The 20,002-nt window shown below is 31.6% G+C and overlaps 1 protein-coding gene across 2 annotated transcripts; it reads right to left on the bottom strand.

Annotated features, from left to right (window-relative positions):
* Positions 1-6,594: 6,594 nt before the first annotated feature.
* Positions 6,595-19,079, bottom strand: LOC137396937 (uncharacterized). Of its 2 annotated transcripts, XM_068083228.1 has the most exons (3): positions 18,962-19,079; positions 16,410-16,518; positions 6,595-7,044 (listed from the first exon to the last, which is right to left on the bottom strand). In XM_068083228.1, exons 1-3 carry the CDS (start codon positions 19,055-19,057, stop codon positions 6,911-6,913), a joined length of 339 nt encoding a protein of 112 aa, XP_067939329.1. In that variant the 5' UTR covers positions 19,058-19,079; the 3' UTR covers positions 6,595-6,910. The 2 variants fall into 2 exon arrangements, 1 of the variants encoding a protein (XP_067939329.1); XR_010978668.1 differs by lacking the exons at positions 16,410-16,518; positions 18,962-19,079 and adding an exon at positions 9,410-9,616.
* Between the last annotated feature and the right edge of the window lie 923 nt (positions 19,080-20,002).

Raw genomic sequence — 20,002 nt, 5'->3', positions numbered from 1 at the left:
ATATAATTTAATACTAACTATAATGTTCCAGCTTGTTAAGAGCCATTAAACAATAATGAACATGTGCTTAATAGATACAATGCCACTGTAGTTTTCACACAAAGGACAGTGTTTTAAATGAGATTTACTGAAAAAAGTTTTAACAAAAAGTATTTTTAACTAAAAAATAAAGAAATACAAACTGTACTTACAAACTGTAAACTAAGTCAATATGCAAAGTTTTTTTGTCTTCAAAGAATGTGGGATGCAATCATTTTAGAGCTAGCTGCCAGCTTCGGGAAAAAAATTTCATTTCACACAACCTAAACCTGTACACACTGCGTATACACGGATGTGAAGTCAACCTCACATTGTTGGTTGTTAGGCATATTCATGTCATATCATAGTCAATTGGATGTGTAGTGTAATGTTTGGCGCACTTGTTTAAATTCGGTGCAAAGCAGACTTTTCATTGCTGGATTTTAATTGCTTTACACGGAGCAACGCAAAACAGACAACATACACCGAGTTTTATATATATGTATATAAATTCAAATTAGTTTTTGTCAAAAAGGTAACAACTAAAATAAAAGATAATTAACAAGGTCATTGGCTCCTCTCCTACTTTGTCATACATATCCATACTACTCAAGAAACAGTTGTACAAGCCTACCACGAATTTCAACAGCCACCTTAAAAATGTCATGGTGTACTTTGCTACATCCATTAAAATGGTATTTGAAGTTGTCTTCTTTACTGCTAAAATCTATTCTAGAAAAAAGAAGTGAGTTAAAGTTGCTAACTAATTTTGTTTTTCATAAATTCAGTCTTAGTTGAGTTTTAGCTGATTATCAAAGTACATAATCAGTCTACAGTTTTTAAAAAATTAAGTTAATGCAACAATTATGTTATATGCTTCGATATCTTATGCATTTTTTTAAATATGTGAAAAAAACTAAAAAATTCCAGTGAAAGTGGCAGACCTATTATCTTCCTTACGTAAACTTATCCATGACTACTGAAGTATTGAATTACATTTGAAAACACTCTCATCTACTTATTATCATACTTCATCATATTTTGGAACTTAAATAAGTTCCGTATGTAGTTTTACTTTAGTAAGTTTCGCAAATAACTACAGTTTCTCCTCTTATTATAACATGGTTACTGCTTTTGCTGAATTCGAATATTAGTATTTTAAATTTATTATTTATGACTGCACGGACATTTTTTTCAATGCATGTAACAAAGCACCTGCAAAGCTTGTCTACCAATACAGTTGTACCAATATTTTCTATATACTTTTAATTTTATAAGAGGCATGCCTAATATAAACATAAAGGTTGCAAATTCATGAAAAAGTTTTGTATCCTTGTTAAAGTGGAATTTCATTGTGTTGTCTCTTCTGTTAATTTTTTTAGTTTTAATCATATGTAGGTTTATCTGGAGCTATTCTAAATTGTTAATATATTTGAGAAAAATAGTCAAAATACCAACAGTTTTTTATTTAACAGAGCGGTAAAAATGAACTTGCCCAACACTGTGCACTAGTTGTAAAAGTAAGTTGTTCAGAAAGTAGCCTAATTTGTTGTAATAGTTTGACATTGCAGCAAATATTTTATAAGAACACATTGCATGATTTAATAAGTTTTGCAGCTAAAACCTCCATAATAACTTGATAGCAATACTGTAAGTAATATTTACCTAAAAGCTCAACTTACATTAGAGATTACACCTCAATTTACTCCATTTCACAATATAATATATATATAACCTTGAAATATTTTTGTAAACTCATGTTGTTTCAATATCATTTCCATTTTTTACATTATTTCTTTGTTTTTATTTAGTTTTGCAAATATTTTTATAGTCATTTATTAGAAAAGCACTGATTTTTTTGTTTTATCATTTTATTGATCACCAAAATAATGTTTTTTGAAGATTCAGTTGCATAGATGTAAATAATCAGTACTGGCATAAAGACTATAAAATTTTTGTTGTTGTAATAGAGAGCGTAGCAACATGTCCAACTTTGGGTACACTATTTTTGGCTTTATCACTAAGGGTTAGGATTTTTGATTAACGCTCTAATCCGGGTCAAGCCCAATAACCTTTTTAAAATTGATATGAAAGGGAGCTTCATATATGATTTGTTTTTGCGTTAGAGATACTAACAAAATTTCAAAGTTCCTTAACATCCTTTATAGCTTTAAAAGTTCCTTCACATCCTTTATAGCTTTAAAAGTTTTGGGCATGATTTAAGCTTTTAGTGGAGAGGTCCTGGAATGATTCAAAGTTTTAACTATTTCAAAAAGAAATTATTTACATTACTTAATGTGCTGTATAAGTGGATTTTTAGAAAGAAGCTTTAAAGTTATGCAGGCATAATTAAGTTGGATTAATGAGATAGGGTAAAATATGTAAGACATTTTATTTAAAAAATAGTAATTTAAATGGAAGATCTAACCAGTATTTCATGTTCTTCTTTATTATGTAATAATTATATAAAATCATAGTTATATTTAATTTAATTTTAATTTATCGTTAAAATTTATTATCAAACTAATAGGTAATATATTAGTTATAAATAGGATATAATGATATTTAATGCTTACCTTTTTACTTAATATAATCAGTACAATACTACATGAAATATCACATTCTCGGCACAGATTAAACTTGCTGCTTGTGAATAATCATGGTTCACATTCTCTAAAATAGTTACAAATATTATTTTGCAATAATCCAAAGAAGTGTGAAGACTCTTCTAATCACATGAAGAGGTGCCAATTTTTATTTAACAGAATCAGTAAAAAATAATTTATAACCTTCATTTAGTAAAAACAAATAGATGTTGAACTACATTGTGTATTGATTAAATTTTATTTGAAATAAACCCCTTTTGATTCAATAATGGATATAATGCTAATTTCTGTGAATCATCTGAACAAACATTATTTATTCAGATCGGTTTAGGTACAAAATACCATAATAGCTATTAAGTAAAACTGCTATAAAACACTATTGGTGCAGCAAACATATGTCAATTCAATTAAAACTTGCCGCATAATTACCACATAATTTGAAAGAGGTAAAATCTTTTGCTTGACTATTCAGAATCAATGATATAACGCCTGAAACTAACTCAATTTTCTGATAAGCTAAGGTAGCAGTTTCTGTAAAGAAAATTGTAGAAAAAAAGTAATTTTTGTAATTCAAAAGAAAATGCTTATAATATTAAAACCATAATGCTCAATATTTGATGGCAAGTTGCTCAAACAATCACAATGAAATCTATTTATGGAGAACTAATTTTTAACTGATAGTTTTTTCTATTCTATATATGTTATATAAACAATATCACAATTAATTTATTAAGTGACAAGCGTTCATTTTCAGAAATCCTGATACATACATAAGATCTACATATTCACACAAAATTATATGGTTGAATTAAATTAGTAAAAGTATTGGAAGTTTAGTGAGAGCCATCAAAATAGTTACTCTTAAAACTGATCAATATTATTTGTTACTAACCAACTAGCCTCAATTTGACTGTACTTAGCTACCCATAGACTCATCAGAAAATTACAACATATAAATTTTAACATTATCATAAAACATTGCATAATTTCCTAAGAGGAGAATTTTTTTTACGTCAACATTGGTATTCCGGGTAAATGCAGCTGCATTGATCAAAGAGGATAGTATATGCCAGCTTACTTACTGCTGACTTGTATATCAGTAATAAACAGTTCATAGTTGAGTATCTAAATATTCTGAATAAATTAAGACTGTATACAAAACTTACTGATATGGACCTATAATTTGTAAGCAGATTCTAGTGTTTTTCCGTTTGCATTTTTATTGGTAAATAGGCACTTATTAAAAGAGTGTACACGGTAGAAAAGATACATTGGACTACCTGGTCATAACTCCTGAACCCTTTAACCGCAACAGGCTGATATTACGGCATCGGGTAGGGTATTTCAGAATGCCTAACGGTGGAATTTTCGGTATTCACATGGCTCTGTTTAGAAAGATGTTTCCAAGCAACAGCATAAACCAATTACATTAATTTTTGCACAGGATGTTAGACCAGAAAATTCACTTTGTAACAGTTTTCAAATATCTTTATCTAAATCCTATGTTATAGTAACAAATTTTATTAGGGCGATATCATAAAAAAATCTATACGCCTCCTTTGTTGCTAGGTCATAAATGATTGTGATGCAAATAAAGAGTTTGAAGATACTAACTATAATTTTCCACTGTATTTTTGGTCATGAAATGATGATGGGCATGTGCTTGATAGATATGATGCCACTGTAAATATTTTTACAAGTTTGCAAAATCGTACGAACTTGTATAGTTTTGACCTGAATAACTGGGAAGTACTGTTTTGTCCTGTATGATAACATTTGCTGTGGGTTGCCCAACCTTTTTTACTAGGTTAATTTTTGCCAAATACCACTGTACTATGAGCATATTTAGACACATGTATATTTAATAAAACTTTATAAACTTTGAATCGTTGGAAAAGTTGCCCAGGGTTACTGACACACATTGACAAGAACAGCCAGGGTTTAAAGGATTAGATTTGTCAAAGCAAAGTATAAAGTGAAGACAGTTGAGTTCAACTGTTGACAGTAAAACGTAAAAGTTTTTGCTGAGTTTTTATTATATTTGTGGCAAAACACACCGTTTTTATTTAACTATGATCTGCTCAAAAACCATTGGCTAAAACAGCTTGTTAAACATGCTTGACCAGCATTGTCAGCTATGCAAACATAATATGTTTTTATAACCATTTACCGCACGATTGTACATTCTGACGGCCGGGTCACATATTGCAAAACAAATAAGAATATGTTGTCTGACAAATAATTTAATCATATGATATCGTAATTGGTCAATAGTTTTTTTATTTGGTTAGGTACAAGTTCTGACTGTCTTTTCATCAAACTTTTAAAAATCTGTTTCATAATATAAATTAAAAAATCAGGTATAATTATTTACCATTTGTATTACTTTCCCTGGCTCAAAAAATTACATTATATAGTACTTGTAAATGTAGATGAATACTTAGGATAATGTAACTGAGAAAGTTTGCATTTATGTTCTAAATTCTAGTTTCAAATCCACAGCTTTATTGTATTTGTGCATCTTATCACAATTATATGTAGTTTTTCAAAGTGTGACACCACTTTTAGAAAAATCCATATTTGTCCCATACAAAGAAACTTTGAACACATAGAAAGCAGTTGTTGTACATTTTCCAGTTACAAAATAAAGTAAGAACTATAATAAACATAAAATGTTTAATAAATATATAATAATAATGTAGACATGCATAAAATATAAATAACATTATATCAATATTATATTCAATTTCTATAAATTTCCAGCATTTGTATTGTATTTCAGATTAAACTATACGAAGCACAATACATTTTGTGTAACCATTATTTTCAACTTGTGACAATTTCCACATGAATGAAGCATATTTACTTTAGGTCAATATTGATCTGTATAGAACACTGAATGCAAATTAGTATACACATGATAACATCTTTAGTACATTTGGCAACCTAGTAAAATATTAATTCTGTATAATTTCTTGATTGTTAACTATTTTCCTCTTTTCTGGTAACTTTGTAAATTTTATTAAATATTGATTTTCCGTAATCATCGAATCTCAATTTTTATGATTTCTCATGCTTATGAACATGAGACCAAGTATTACTTTCTATGAGTCAAATCATACAATGCACATATTTTCTTTTGTAACCCACCTTTAGATTTTCTACTATCGAAGAGAAAATATACTGTGTTGTGAACTTAATTGATGAAATTCTGACTGTTAAACAAACAAGCACATACATGTTACCTTTTAGATAATCAGTAACCTATTTGTTCGGGAGTAAGTAATAATAGCAAATATTTCAGGAACCATCATTTTTAATATAACATTCGCAGTTGCCGAAGGAAATTTAACAGAAGGAAAACTGTTTGCCACGATGATCAACTCTTTAGAATCAAGCTAGAAACTGGATCTTATTTCTTCTGGTGCTGCTGAAACACTGCCAAGCCAAAGCGGCAATGTTTGGAGAATATAAACTTGAATGAGATTTGCTACTAGAGCAGTTCCAGTCAACTGGCCGCCGGTCAGATTTTTCCAGATCTGGCTTACTGACTAAAAACTACAATTAAAAAGCTCTCATAAACCATGTTTTGTAAAAACTGTACCAATAGTTTTAAACCTAAATATAGTTTTAGTACTAATGAGCAAACTAAAATTAATATGAGCTGAGCTTCTTGCAGTCTTCTAGTATACCTGGCAAACAGCTAGAAACAAACCTTCAAAATAAAATGTCAAGAACTATGGTCTGTAATGACACTATTCGATATGAATAATACTGGTGCAACTACATAAATATCTTATTTAGTTTAATCAAGCAAAACTCTTTCTATTCCAACCACACAGCTCACTCTTTCCGGGAAAACCAGCAGTACATGAAAGTCTAAATAATATATACGGATGAGCAGCTACTGACTGGTGTAGTTAATTCGTAGATTTGGAATGTGAAGATCTGTTCTCAACATCCCTTTTTATTGGCTGTATTAATAGTTTCAGGTATTGAAAAAGTAACATAAAATTATTTTCAATGTATAAGATGATGATATAATTGAGTCTTAAATGTGTTAAAAGGTAAGAAACAGGAAGTGTTAGAAAACAAAAGATATATAAAGGAATAATCAAAACAAGTTAATTGTAATAAAAGTGGCACAAGGTCACTTTGACATGCAACATATTTTATGACATTGCGTAGTAACATCAGAATTCATATCAATAGCATATCAGCTTATTTCAAGTTTATAGTTTATAATAAGAAAGAAAAGGCAGCAATTCAGACTGATGGAGCAACTGCTATGGTTGTAGCTGTAAGACTGCTATGTTCGCGGTATTGCAGTTAGCTACAATTAATCTGTCTCCAGAAATATCGATGCCATACACCCAACTACACTCAATAGCGCCGTCTGTCAGCTTTGAGACTACCTCACCTACAATATAATAAGTATCCTTAACAGTCACAGCAGATTCTTGATTTCATTAATTTTAGTAAATAATTTAATTCATTTAGTTTAAAAATGTACACTGGAATCTTCAGGCCACTAAGGAAAAATCTGATTGTGAATTTATCAAGCCACCCAACTAGATTCATTTAACACCGAGTCATAGAAGGCTGCATGGAACTGTTGTCGTAAATTTACAATTAAATTTTTAAGGTTACAATATTACTCCTTACTCTGAAAACCTTAAAAAAGTTTTCAATCATTATTGTACAGCTTTTTTGAGAAAATAGAACGATTTTTTTATTCATGGCAAGCTTTATACTTCAACATTATCACTCCCAGTATGCTATGCTCCACCTTATTGAGTGATGTTCACACTAAACTGAAAGTACAGCACTGGTCTAATTACTACTACATCAAGCCTCTCCTTGCTAGACACGCTGCCTTTCAAGGGCCCCGTCATACATAATAAAAATAGACTAACTACCAGCTGACTGGGTCATGAGCATGATACTGACCCTTATTACATGTACATAATACTATGGTATCTCTTACAGTTATAGGAATGTAGGCAAGATACCAAATACCAGCTCTAAAGAGTCAATAGCAGAGTGAAGATAACTTCCAGATATAAATTATCAGTGTGATCTGCAGTTCAAGTCTGACTGTCAAGGACTAATAAGCAATAATATGAGGTCCATTTAATGAGTAATGTAAATTGGTTTATAAAAAATATTTTATATTATAAATAGAACCCCAATTATTTCTATCTCAACAAGCTGACAGAAGAAGTGAACTAGTCTGAAAAATCAGTTTAAATCTTACTAAGCGTAGACAAAGCAAATGAATGCAAATCATTTAAATTTCATTTAAATCATGAAAAAAATTTCATGACAATATGGAAAACGTGAAAGCAGTGGTCATCAAATGCTTCTTTAACAAAATCATTCATATTTTATTTAATTGTTTCTTCATAGAATAATTTGAAGACCACTGCTTTTATTTTTACCACAGCATCATGAAAAATATTGAAGCCTGCAGTGGTTCATTTTGAGAAAAACTTTTTAAATTGTAAATATTTTGTTTTTTCCTCTGCTATCCATCATTATTATATATATAGTTATTATTAAAGTTTCTGTTTCAACATTTAAAATACAGTTACAGTGTATGTACCTATAATTTCTTAACTAAGAGTAGCAGTGTCCACGGTTTTGTGTTCAATTATAGAGCCTGATAATAACACAGGATGTTATTCTAATAGATATATAATATTCTGTTGACTAGTGATAGTTTACGGAGTGTGCAGACAAATCGAAAATATATGGCTAATGAATGAGAAATATGCAAAATTATACAAATACTCTGAATCATAAGCTAATACTAAGTCTATAGCCAGTAGACTATCAAAACTCTCTATTAATAAGTATAGTGTTTAATTTCACTATGAGAAGTAGTCATGGTAGCATTACATGGGTTTACATCAACAATATATATCTACGAGTATATATAGATATATATATATATATATATGTATATATATATGTATATATATATATATATATATATATATATATATACACAAGTAAAAGCGTAAGATCTGAGCAGAGTGCTCAATGATAAAATCAGAATAAGTTTAAATCAATAAAACAGACTATAATTTTAGATAAAACACTTTATTACTAGTTATTAGTAGAAACTCGTTAGCCTGCAGACACGCTAGCAAGTTTTTACTGTTCAGGTTTAAAACCTAATGCTTCTATGAATCCATAATCTTCCAGCTATGAAGTTTTAGTAATTTTAGTAGTTCTAGATGTATATAAGTAATCAAAACTGGTGCCAACATTTTATCTGAAGATTGCTTTTACCAAGCTTGAAACTAACAGCAATAAAGTGTTTTATCTGAAGTTATAGTCTGCATTATTGATTTTATATATATATATTAACTAAAAGCAAGTGAAAAAGCATATAAAAAGAGAACTCTACACTAAAAACCTAAAAGATTATTAGTGAAGTATGAAATATTTGAAAAATTATTGCGAAAAAAGTAAAATTTTAGTATTTGCGTTACAAATTTGTTTCGTGCGGAGCACTCATCAGACACGATTGTACTAAAATGAAAAGCTTTACCGAAAAGCTTTACCGAAAAGATTCGGTAAAGCTTTTCATTTTAGTACAATCGTGTCTGATGAGTGCTCCGCACGAAACAAATTTGTAACGCAAATACTAAAAGTTTACTTTTTTCGCAATAATTTTTCAAATATATATATATATATATCAATTACTAGATTGTACATCACATTTGTCAGCTCAACTGATCACACATATTCTGTCTATCATTTATAAGTAAACCAACCTGTTGAACCATGCAGGATTCTCACACTGTTGCTGTATGATGCTGCCACCAGGACATAGTTCGCTTCATAGCTTGCTACTCCTAGTGGATGAGGCACATCTTTACAAGTCCAGAGCATCTGACCCTGAGAGATGTCTATCAAGCAGACTTGAGATGAGTCATGGTGAGAAACAACGACCCGGTCTGATCCTGAAACACATAGTGAGACACAACCATCATGGCTAAGCTGAGGACAAGAAATTTCTTTGAGTTTATTCCCTGATAGTGAGTAGACGATGAGAAGCTTGTTTTTTCTGTCTGGAGCAACTACTTTATCACAAGTTATGGCTAGTCCGGTAGTACAGATGTCACCATAGTCATTGTGAGTCCAGAAAGTGACTTGCTTTCCCTGTAGGTCATGTACATAGATGGTCCAAGGATCGCCAGGCGCTGCTGTATACAGTCTGTCATTGTAAACCTCCATTGCTGCAGGGCAGTTGTTGAATGTGATGAATGAGCCCTTTACTTTGTAGTTGTTGTCAATAGTAGCTACTGCACAATCACCCATTCCAGTTAATATTTGAGAGTTCCAGACTCTTACTGATAAAGGATATGATGGTAAAGATACTTTGTGAAGGAGTTTGAGGGACTTTGGAATAGGTTTAGACTGTCGAAGCATCAGCTGCTCATCAATTAGAAAACCATCTGTGGAGACAACTTCTAGCATTATTTCACTTCTCCCACCTGAAAATAAGTATAAACAGTATATAGACATATAAGTTATTTCAATAAGTTACTGTACAGGAATGCACGACAATAATGCTCCAGAAAGATAGGAACATCAGACTTGAATAGGATAGTTGAGTGAACAGTGTCATTGCACAGTCACTAAAGATTTATAGAAAAGTTTATTAAAAGATTTCTAAGAGGAACAAATAGGAATAATCTAAGAATTGCACAAACATGCAAATGAAAATATATTGACTCAAATATGCTTGCAAACAATAAACCAATACAAATTGTATTTATTTTTTTGCCTAAAAACAAAAAATAATTTTAGTTTTTGGCTAGTTATTTATGCGCAGTTTAGGGAAACTGAAAATTGGTTGACAGTTTTTGAGTGCTTCAAGATGATTTAATTAAAACCTGTTCTTTAGACTTTTCACTCTTTTTCTTTTTTAAGGCTACTCACGTTGTCATCAACAGAGTCATGCATATAAACCTGACAATGCACAATATGCTAATAAAACAATTAACACTTACCAGGAGATATTTGGTAGCAATGCTACAATTGTTTCAATCAGCTGATATAAAAAATATTTTTGGAAATTTCAAATTGTAAAATGTAATTTTCATCTCATTCAGTCAGCTGTAGGTTTTATGTGAAAGACAATGTGTAACTCATACAAGACAATGTTATCCTATTTAAAGATTATTAGCAGTAATAACCCGCACTATACAACATGGTAATGATATAATTAACGCTCATCAGAAAAGATCTGGTTGTAATGTCACGATTGTTTTAACCAACTGATATTAAATTTTTTGTATATGGGAGCAATAATTTTATCTTATTCAATACTTGTATAAGATTGTTATACTATGAGTACAAATGAAAGAATTTTTCCCTTAGTCAGATGTAAGTTTTATGTAAAAGACTCTGTATAACACAGGTAAGACTATAATATTTCATACAAAGATTATTAGCAATAGTAACCCGTGTGTGACCTAATTATATGACTCAGATAAATATTATCTGTTGAACAAGTTCAAGGGGTCTAATCTCTAAAGTAGGCTTACAATTTTAAGAGTTTAAACACATGATAGATTCAATGTTAAAAGAATAATTTATGTGATCGAGGAAATTTTTTTATTAAATCAGCTATTCAAACTGTTCTCCAAAAATTAATGTATTCAATTATTCTGTTTAGTTATATCAGTGCTTTTCACGTGTTTCAAAAGCTCATAGACTAATATATGTGGTTAATGTTGTGATTAGAGGTGACCAGGCCAAGAGCCAAAATTGATTGACCTAGCGAATTGGCCAGGCAGATGAAAAAACAGCTGGCAAGCACAGCCAGGCCGAGCGTGGCTTGGGTCAATCTCACCAGGCCAGAGCACAAAAAGTTGTGCTCGATCATGATGACATTGAGCCAGTCGGAAGTACGACTCGCCGGCTGCCAGCCCGCAAATACGGGACAAGCCGGCAGCTGAGTTGACATCGCAAAGATTTTCATGCCGCCATACTTGCCTAAGCCAGCCACCTGGCCACTACAGAAAAAAGCACACCCCAAGTTTTGCGAAGGGATATATAAGGAAGCAGAAAAACTAGAGAAGGCAGAGGATAGGGAAGTCTTGCCACTGCATTATTCATATAATTATATAAATTAATTCTACTCGTAAATTTGCTTGGTTCAATGCGGAGCAGTAAAAGGTTTCCGACGCAAAAAGGTAAAGGAAAATGTAAAAGGTTTATTTACATTACTGCATATTTCATGTACTCACACTGATGTTTAATAGTTATTTTACAGGTTCACGCAAACATATCAGTATTTGCTGCGTTTTTTGCATATTCATAAAGCCATATTCGGGTTTAGTGCTTGTTTAAGGATTCATATAATCATATCATTGATTAATGCATATTTTACAGATTTGTGCAAAAATGTCAGAATATGCTGCTATTTCGCATGTTCATGTAATTATGCCAGATATTACTGCTAAATGTACTGGCTCATATAATGATATCAGTGTCTACTGCTCATTTTACAGGTTAATATTATTCTATCACTACTTACCACTTATTTTAAATGTTCATTTTAATGTGATCATATCAAAATTTACGGTATATTTTAAGGTTTAAAGTAAGTATTTTATGTTAATCACTTCTTTTACATGTTTATGTAGTCATGTTAAGGATTACTGCTCATTTTACAGGTGCACAGAACCATCTCAGTATATACTGCTCATTTTGTAGATTTATGAAACAAACAATCATTTAAAGTAAACAGCTGTAATTCAATATATTATGAAGAAATTCGCATGTAATAAAGCCATACTTGCACAAGCAAGGATGCAAACAATGAGCAATCCAAGTCCAAAGCTACAAATTTGTGAAAAATAAACTAACGAATCATGACTCATAGAGTCAATTATTTTTATTTCTAAACATTCTCCTCTGTTTCTAAAGTTTATTACTTGAGATGATTTTGGCAGTTGAAGGTGTTTAGCAATCATAATGAAGAGTTTGCAAGTAGTTTCTATTTTTATAGTTTACGAAATGCAGCAAAAAGAAACTGGGGCCATCGTATTCACATTGATGCTCCATGAAAAATCTCACTAGGCCAGAGGATCAAAAAAAGTTGTGTACTTTTTATTATATATAGACTTTTTAGTTTTTAATGAATATTTCTTGCCCAATGAACCTTTGGAATTGCCAAAGGTGACTTCTAAAATAGCTAGGCTTTAGAGCAACGGAATTGTGTATTATTCGATGTTAAAGTTAGCCTATTGTTACTTAAAATTATTTGGCTCCATGATTGTTCAGATATTTTAACCCTCTGGATAATCTAATTTAGATTAGTGTGATTTTTAAACTTCGTTCAAAATAATCCCCTCACATAGCTAAATAAATTGTTCACATGGGACCTACAAAAATTTTTAAGTATGGTATGCTGTGGAAAATTATTTTAGCAGAGCCAGTTGCTACAATCCTTACGCCTTAGGCAGTCATTTACAAACGATACTGATTGTGTTTTTACCAACATGACTTTTTAGAAATGTGTACAGACATCAAATGGCGGCTATTCGTTATGTACTGTGAGGTCTGCCATATGATAGACATTTTTTGCCAGCAGATCCAGCCTTTGGGACAGCAAGATGGCCTTTTTAAGTCATATTGATGATGTTCTTTTTTAATTTTAATGTATTAGACTAAACAGTAGAGCTTTCAACGTTCAGGATTTCTTGATCTACTGATATACTCTTGAGAAATCATGGTCTTGCTGGCAGAGGTCAAATGTCAAAGGTTATATAACTGTCTTAGACTTGTATTGACAATCGTAACTTTGCTCAAATATGGAGGCTCACTAACACTGTAGAAGATGTATAAAACTGAAGACGAGGTTCAATGTGTACCATTTCTATGTTTTTTGAAATATTGAAAGCTATTGACTTGATTCTCGTGATTAAAGAAAGCTGCATTGTTTTGAGGTTTTCACAGAGCTTTTTGTCAACAAAGTCCAATAAATGACCCAAGTCGAGCAACTCCAGCACTTTTTAATAAATCTGGTTTAGATCGTTACTGCATATCTTCCAGCTTTGCACGTGTAAACTTATAGTAGTCAATCATTAGTTACTGCTATTTTAAATACTCACAGATAACTTTTATTTTGTTCAGTAGGAAAAAAGTATTCCATGAAAGGAGTACCAACAGGTGGATGAAGATAGGGGTCTGAGTGAGATGAAAACTGTAGAGCGATTGAAGCTTATCACTATCTGAGTCAGTCAAGTTTCATCAACCATTAGAGGCTAAGATGGTTAAGTTTCCCCAGCCACTGTTCAACTAGCAGTTTTTAAAGAAAATTTAAAGCATTGGTACTCTGCTTGTTGGGCTTTTAAATAGTTGGATTCATACTGTATGCACAAAAGCAAAATTTATAAATACACTATTATCAACATCAGAGCTCTCTCTCTCAGATAATCTTTTTATATTGTTTATCATATATAAATATGTTGATAAAAAATTGAAAACTTGACACCCTTTATCACCACCTTTTTTATTATTAGACGACAGGCGTGTCAACATTAATCAAAAATGACATAAATGATGTCTGGCCACGAAACCGATAAAAATATTCATTTTCATTTCCCAAAAGCAAAATTGTTCAAGGTTAAACAGCAAAAATGCGGCATACGCTAAAGAATTTGTCTGAAAGACATTTACTACAGAGCTGTTATAATCAATTATGTGACAAAATTAAAATATAAGAAATGAAACATCTATTAATTTTTTTAAATTAGTTTGTTGAAATATCACAGTAAAAATTTTGTTTTGTATTCATGAGCTCTTTTAATGTCAAATCAATTTGTTTACCTGAACATCATTACATATTCGTTCGAACAGAATACTTGACAAATATGCTTATAGATCGCCATGACTTTTAAACTCCAAAGTCTATGAAAACTATTTAGTGCCAAAGATTTGGTGTAAAATTTTACATCACATAATGTCTTACAAAATACTATGTGTTGCAGCTTGACCTCAAAAGTTTTTTGGCAATTTTTGAAAAGACTGTGAAAATGTCTGAGACGAACGAATTATCAATATTAATAAAGCTTATGTCATTATTATTACTGATAGAGATCAAATAACCACTTTCAGTAGTATAATTGTTTAATAAAAATTAAATAGTCTGTAGATCCAAAATTAATAAAACTTTTTGCAGTAATATGTTTGACATGGCTGGTCATATCTAAGGAGAAATTGTGATGAAAAATAAAGTTCTTACAAAACAAAACTACCCTCTTGATGGAATGTCAACATACTTTTTGCTCAATGCACGCAGATAATTCTTTGCTTTAGTTTGAGTACAGATAAGATAACATATTATGTTAACTACTTACTAATCAGAAACGCTTTGTACAAGGCTTGCTAAAGCCAATTCATGTGGCTTCATTTAGCAAAAACATTTGGCATGTACACGTCATTTAGCTATACACAAATATCTTGCCAAGCTGTAATATGCAGCTCAGATTAGCGAAAGAGTTAAACAACTGCTGGTCATTCCAATTTTTTGCTGGCAAATGCAAATTTTTCAGCAAAAACGTTTTTACAGGCAAGGTTTTACAGTATAGTCTTAGTTTTAATCATAGAGAATCAAAAAATCAAGGACAGGAGAGCACTACAGTTTACAGAAAAAACGTTTTTTTTACTATACAATACATTTTCTTTTGAAAAGCTCACACATAGGCTACTGACGACTAAAATATTTCTGTTGTTATTATTTCTACCCATACACTAACTTTTGCTAAAATCCCACAGTGGTATATTATGGGCTGCCTATGTGTATGTATTTATTAACCTAACTCAATTTCTGAATGCAGATCAGAAGAAGTCTTCCAAATAGTGAATGTGAAAAAATACAAAGCACATGATTTCTGGAACTAAAATATCAGTCAAAACATGTAATATCCTTAATTTTATTTCATAGTTTTTCAAAAACCTAATTTTTTACTAAAAAATGCAAACTTTCCACATTGTACAGCAAAGTTTAACAGTCTAGGTGTGATGTTTGCTATGGAGAACCAAAAAGTGAAGGATCGGAAATGTACTACAGTTTGCAGAAAAGACATTAATTCTTTATTATACAAAGACTGTTTTTGCCAAGCTCACACACAACCTATTGATTGCGGACAGGTTTCTTTTGTTATTATTTCTACTCACATACCAGATTTCAATGAAATATTACAGAGGAATAAAATAGGTTGCCTACAATTATGTATTTCTAAAGCAAACTTAATATTTGGATGCAAGGTGGATGATGTTTGCCAAATGGTGAATCTGGAAAAAGACAGAGCACACAATATTTTGGAACCAAAATATCTGCCAAGAACATAGAATACCCTTAATTTGAAATTATAACATATAAATCGCAAACATACAGTCTGTTAAAATTACCAATAAATAGTTGTAAAAGTGTACCTTAATAATTCACAAACAATTTTGATATTATACAGAATAATACACCTTGTTAATTAAATTGTTAAAATATATCATTCTAGAAGGATCTCAACAAATGTTTTGCTGGTGAAATTATTTAATAGTATTTTCTCAGAGTGACGAGAATCTAATGTGGAAGGTCAGTTTATTGCATATGATATTTCACCAAGTGGAAAGTAAACTCATTCTAGTTAGAATGAAACTAAGAAACTCATCCAAACTAAGAAAATAATTCCTTGTCATTTTAAATGTGATTTATCTACAGAGCATCCTGTCAATTGTAATATTTATCAGTAGGCTTACTTTTCCCTCTCACTTTGCTGACTGAAGGTACTTCAACAGATGGTATGATTTCATCAATCAACCTTTGTATTTCATTCTTTGTGTCGCTGTAGCTGGAGACTATATCACACTACAATAATAATATAAAACATTTGAAGCCTTTAAGTACAATAGATTGTAAGGCAACAAAACTTACGGAAATTATAATTAGATAAAGTTTAAATTGTCTGCATAATCCCTATGCATTTTATAGGCTACAATTGAAATGACACACTTTATTTGTGTGCATGTTTGGGTGTCGGTGTGCGTGTGGTTGTGCATGCATGTGTAATTGGTTGTAGTTGTGGATGTGTGTGTAAAAGGGTAAGTTTGTGTGGGTGTGTGTGTTGCTAAATCTACCAATATACTGAGAGCTCACATTCTATAAGTTACATGAACACATAACAAAGCAACACGCAGTTATACAGGAAACACATTGATTTATTCGCATTCAAGTTCATTGCCTTGAAAGTCAACATCACCCTATTATTAGGGCTTTATAAAATCAATAGTAGTAGAGATTACTACATCATTCCAAGTCTAATTTTTGATTACGTACCCAAATTACAATACTGCGAGGGTGATTCAATAAGCAAAGACACTAATGACTTTACTAAACTGTTATTTAGACTAGAGATTAGTGCTTTGAGCCCCATTCAACAGTGGGACTTAGCTATCATTGCAAATAAAGACACAACCTAACAACGAGTCTGCTTTCTGAAGTTACATGACAATGTTTGTCCCCCCCCTCTATAAGGTTTCAAATCGGAAGTGCAAAAGGCTGCAATAATGTTTTTAATGCTGATAGTAGGATTAGAGCTGAAATACATTACAGACAGGCAAAAGTGCATGAAAGTAAACGTACGAACAGAATGAATGTCTAAAAAATACAAGAAACACTGCGACGCAAACTTAAAACTTTAGTCGAAGGCCTGTCCAGCTTCAGTAAAAAATTTAACAGGCCTGTTTTGTCTTAAAAGTTAAAGGTGACCATGTTTTGGGAAAAGTTCATGTCAAAAATATTTTGGGTTATGAAGGGTTCTAAATTTGATTGTTTTATTCTGGTTCTGTTCAGAGTAGTACATACTGTGATGCGCTACACCAATTTCCTTGAAGTCAGGTTCACAACGAGATGAATGTTGTCAACTGTACTGGCACCATTCTCCAGCAAAACAATTCAACCTACACACAGACAAAGTTACTCAAAATATGCACAAGTATCAATTGGAAGTCTCCCAGACATTCAGCTTCAAGTTTAGGCTATCATCTGCTTTGTCACATAAAGGTATGGTTTTGGATAGGTGTATAGGAGGGTTAGTGTGTTTTGGGGGTATGTGTTGCTAAAACTACCAGTATACTGACAGCTCATATTTCATAAGCAACATGAACACATAACAAGGCAATATGAAGATATATAGGAAACACAGTGACTTGAACACATTTTAAATTCACAGCTTTCAAAGTTCAGCATTGCACTTTTATTAAGGGTTTCTAATATCAATAGTTGTAAAGAATACCACATCAACAAAGCAAGTCAAATTGTTGATTATTTATCAAAGTTACAATGGTGTGAAGGTGATTCAATAAACAAAGACATTAATGATTTTAATAACTGCTATTTAGTCTATAAAATAGTGCTTCTGGCACCATTCAACTGCATGACTTAGCTATTACTGCAAGTGAAGACAACACATAACATCGACCTTGTTTTCTGAAGTTACATGACCAAATTTGACCCCTCTATAAAGTTGCAAATTGGAAGAACAGAGGACTGTAATAATATTTTCAACGCTGATAGAAGGAGTAGAGCTGAAATACATTACAGACAGTCAAAATTTCATGGAAGTAAGTGTATGAACAAAAAAACGTCTAGAAATGCAAAAACCGCTGCAACGCAAACTTGAAACTTTAGTTGAAGCTTTGTCAAACTTCAGTGAAAGATCTGAGAGGCCTGTTATGGCAAAAAAATTTTAAAGTGACCAATTCTGGGAAAAGGTTATGTTGAAAATATTTAAGTTTATGAAGGGTTCTAAATTGGCTTGTTTTAATCTGGTTCTGTCAACAGCAGTACATATATTGATGCGTTACACCAGTTTCCTTTAATTCAAGTTCACATGGAAAGGAATGTTGTCAACTGGCACCATTCTACAACAACCATTCTTCAACCACACACAGGCAAAATCGCTCAACAAAATTGATGTGTATTAACTGGGAGTCTCTCAGACATGTAGCTCCAAAATTAGCTCCTAATGGCTATCATATGTTTTGTCACATAAAAAAAGCTTCACATGAGAATCGCATTTTTATTATTAAAAATAAATAGGAGAAAAGCTGGGTAAAAAACATGTGCAAAACATCCTACGTACTAGATCAAACACTTCATATTCTGGCTGCATGAAAAAGCAATTAAAGCGTTAAAACAAGTGGAATTAAATTCAGGCAGCCTGTGTAGAGAAATTGTATACTCTACCATGTTATGATTCAAATAAAAACTTCCAGATTGAAATGTCTTTACTTTTAAATCACCCTTGTACCTGATGAGCGTGACTAATCCTAGACTCTGTTTTGCGCATAGCATTTCTTATTCGGCTCCATTTCTTAAGCACTTCATCTTCAAGAAAGTCAGTCATAAGCGTTTTGGTTATCAGCCTATTCTCTGTATATTTATCCTCTAGCTGTTTGTACTCAGACTCCAAAGATTTGATCTTCAACGATTAAAACAATCTGATGGCAATGTTTGTCTTAAAAACACTAGAACTGCTATATGCAAGAACCTTTTTTCAACATTGAAAAAGTGTTTTTAGTATACAATATCTGGTCATCACTATCTGCAAATGTGGAAATCTTTTACAAGGTTTTACCCTGTCCATTACATTGTATTAAATGCGTAACTCAACAACTGAGAGTTTAATATTTTATAACATCATTTAAGCCACACCTGGAAACATTATTTTTATGATAGCTTACCTGACAAGGTAAGCTATTGCGCAGCTTACTTCTATGTTGCAAAAAATTATGAACAAACTTTGAAAATGTTAGTACAGAAAGACTACTTGTGAAAAGACTGTATACATCTCAGAAATAAATATTTCAATGATAAAACAGCAATAGTCAAATTATATTGCCCTGATGCAGAATCACTTTTTATGCAGCTTCTGTGATGTATTTCACTTTAAAAATCGAATATATTTACAACAAGAAAATTACAACAATTTTATGAGCCTTTAGAACTTCTATTGATATCCAAGTTGATAATCATCTGTGTTAACTTTTATATACCGTTTTATTACTGAATTTTATAGAGTTTAGTGTGACCAAATATTGAGAATCGCTGAAAAAATTTAGCGTTTCACTCCTTTTAGTGCCATCTATGTACAAATTTAGTTATCGGCCTACTGCTAGCCATTTTACCGTAAACTGCTTAGCTTGCTTTATGATATGAATACAATTTTTTTCCAAAACCGCCTCTATCTAGAAAAGTTTTGTTATATATTTTACTATGCCAACATGCTAAAAAATAGTGTGCTATGTGGAAAATTCAATGTGTCCATACTTTGTGCATCGCTAAAGCCACG

Source organism: Watersipora subatra, chromosome 5 (assembly GCF_963576615.1).
Source record: "Watersipora subatra chromosome 5, tzWatSuba1.1, whole genome shotgun sequence".
Classification (NCBI taxonomy): domain Eukaryota; kingdom Metazoa; phylum Bryozoa; class Gymnolaemata; order Cheilostomatida; family Watersiporidae; genus Watersipora; species Watersipora subatra.
This window is presented reverse-complemented; position numbering and strand designations above follow the sequence as displayed.

Coding starts and splice junctions, on each gene's coding strand:
- LOC137396937 (XM_068083228.1), bottom strand. CDS start 19,057: ATGACTGACTTTCTTGAAGATGAAGTGCTTAAGAAATGGAGCCGAATA. Junction 16,519..18,961: donor GGATTAGTCACGCTCATCAG/GTACAAGGGTGA, acceptor TTATTATTGTAG/TGTGATATAGTCTCCAGCTA. Junction 7,045..16,409: donor CAGCAAAGTGAGAGGGAAAA/GTAAGCCTACTG, acceptor ATTATATTGTAG/GTGAGGTAGTCTCAAAGCTG.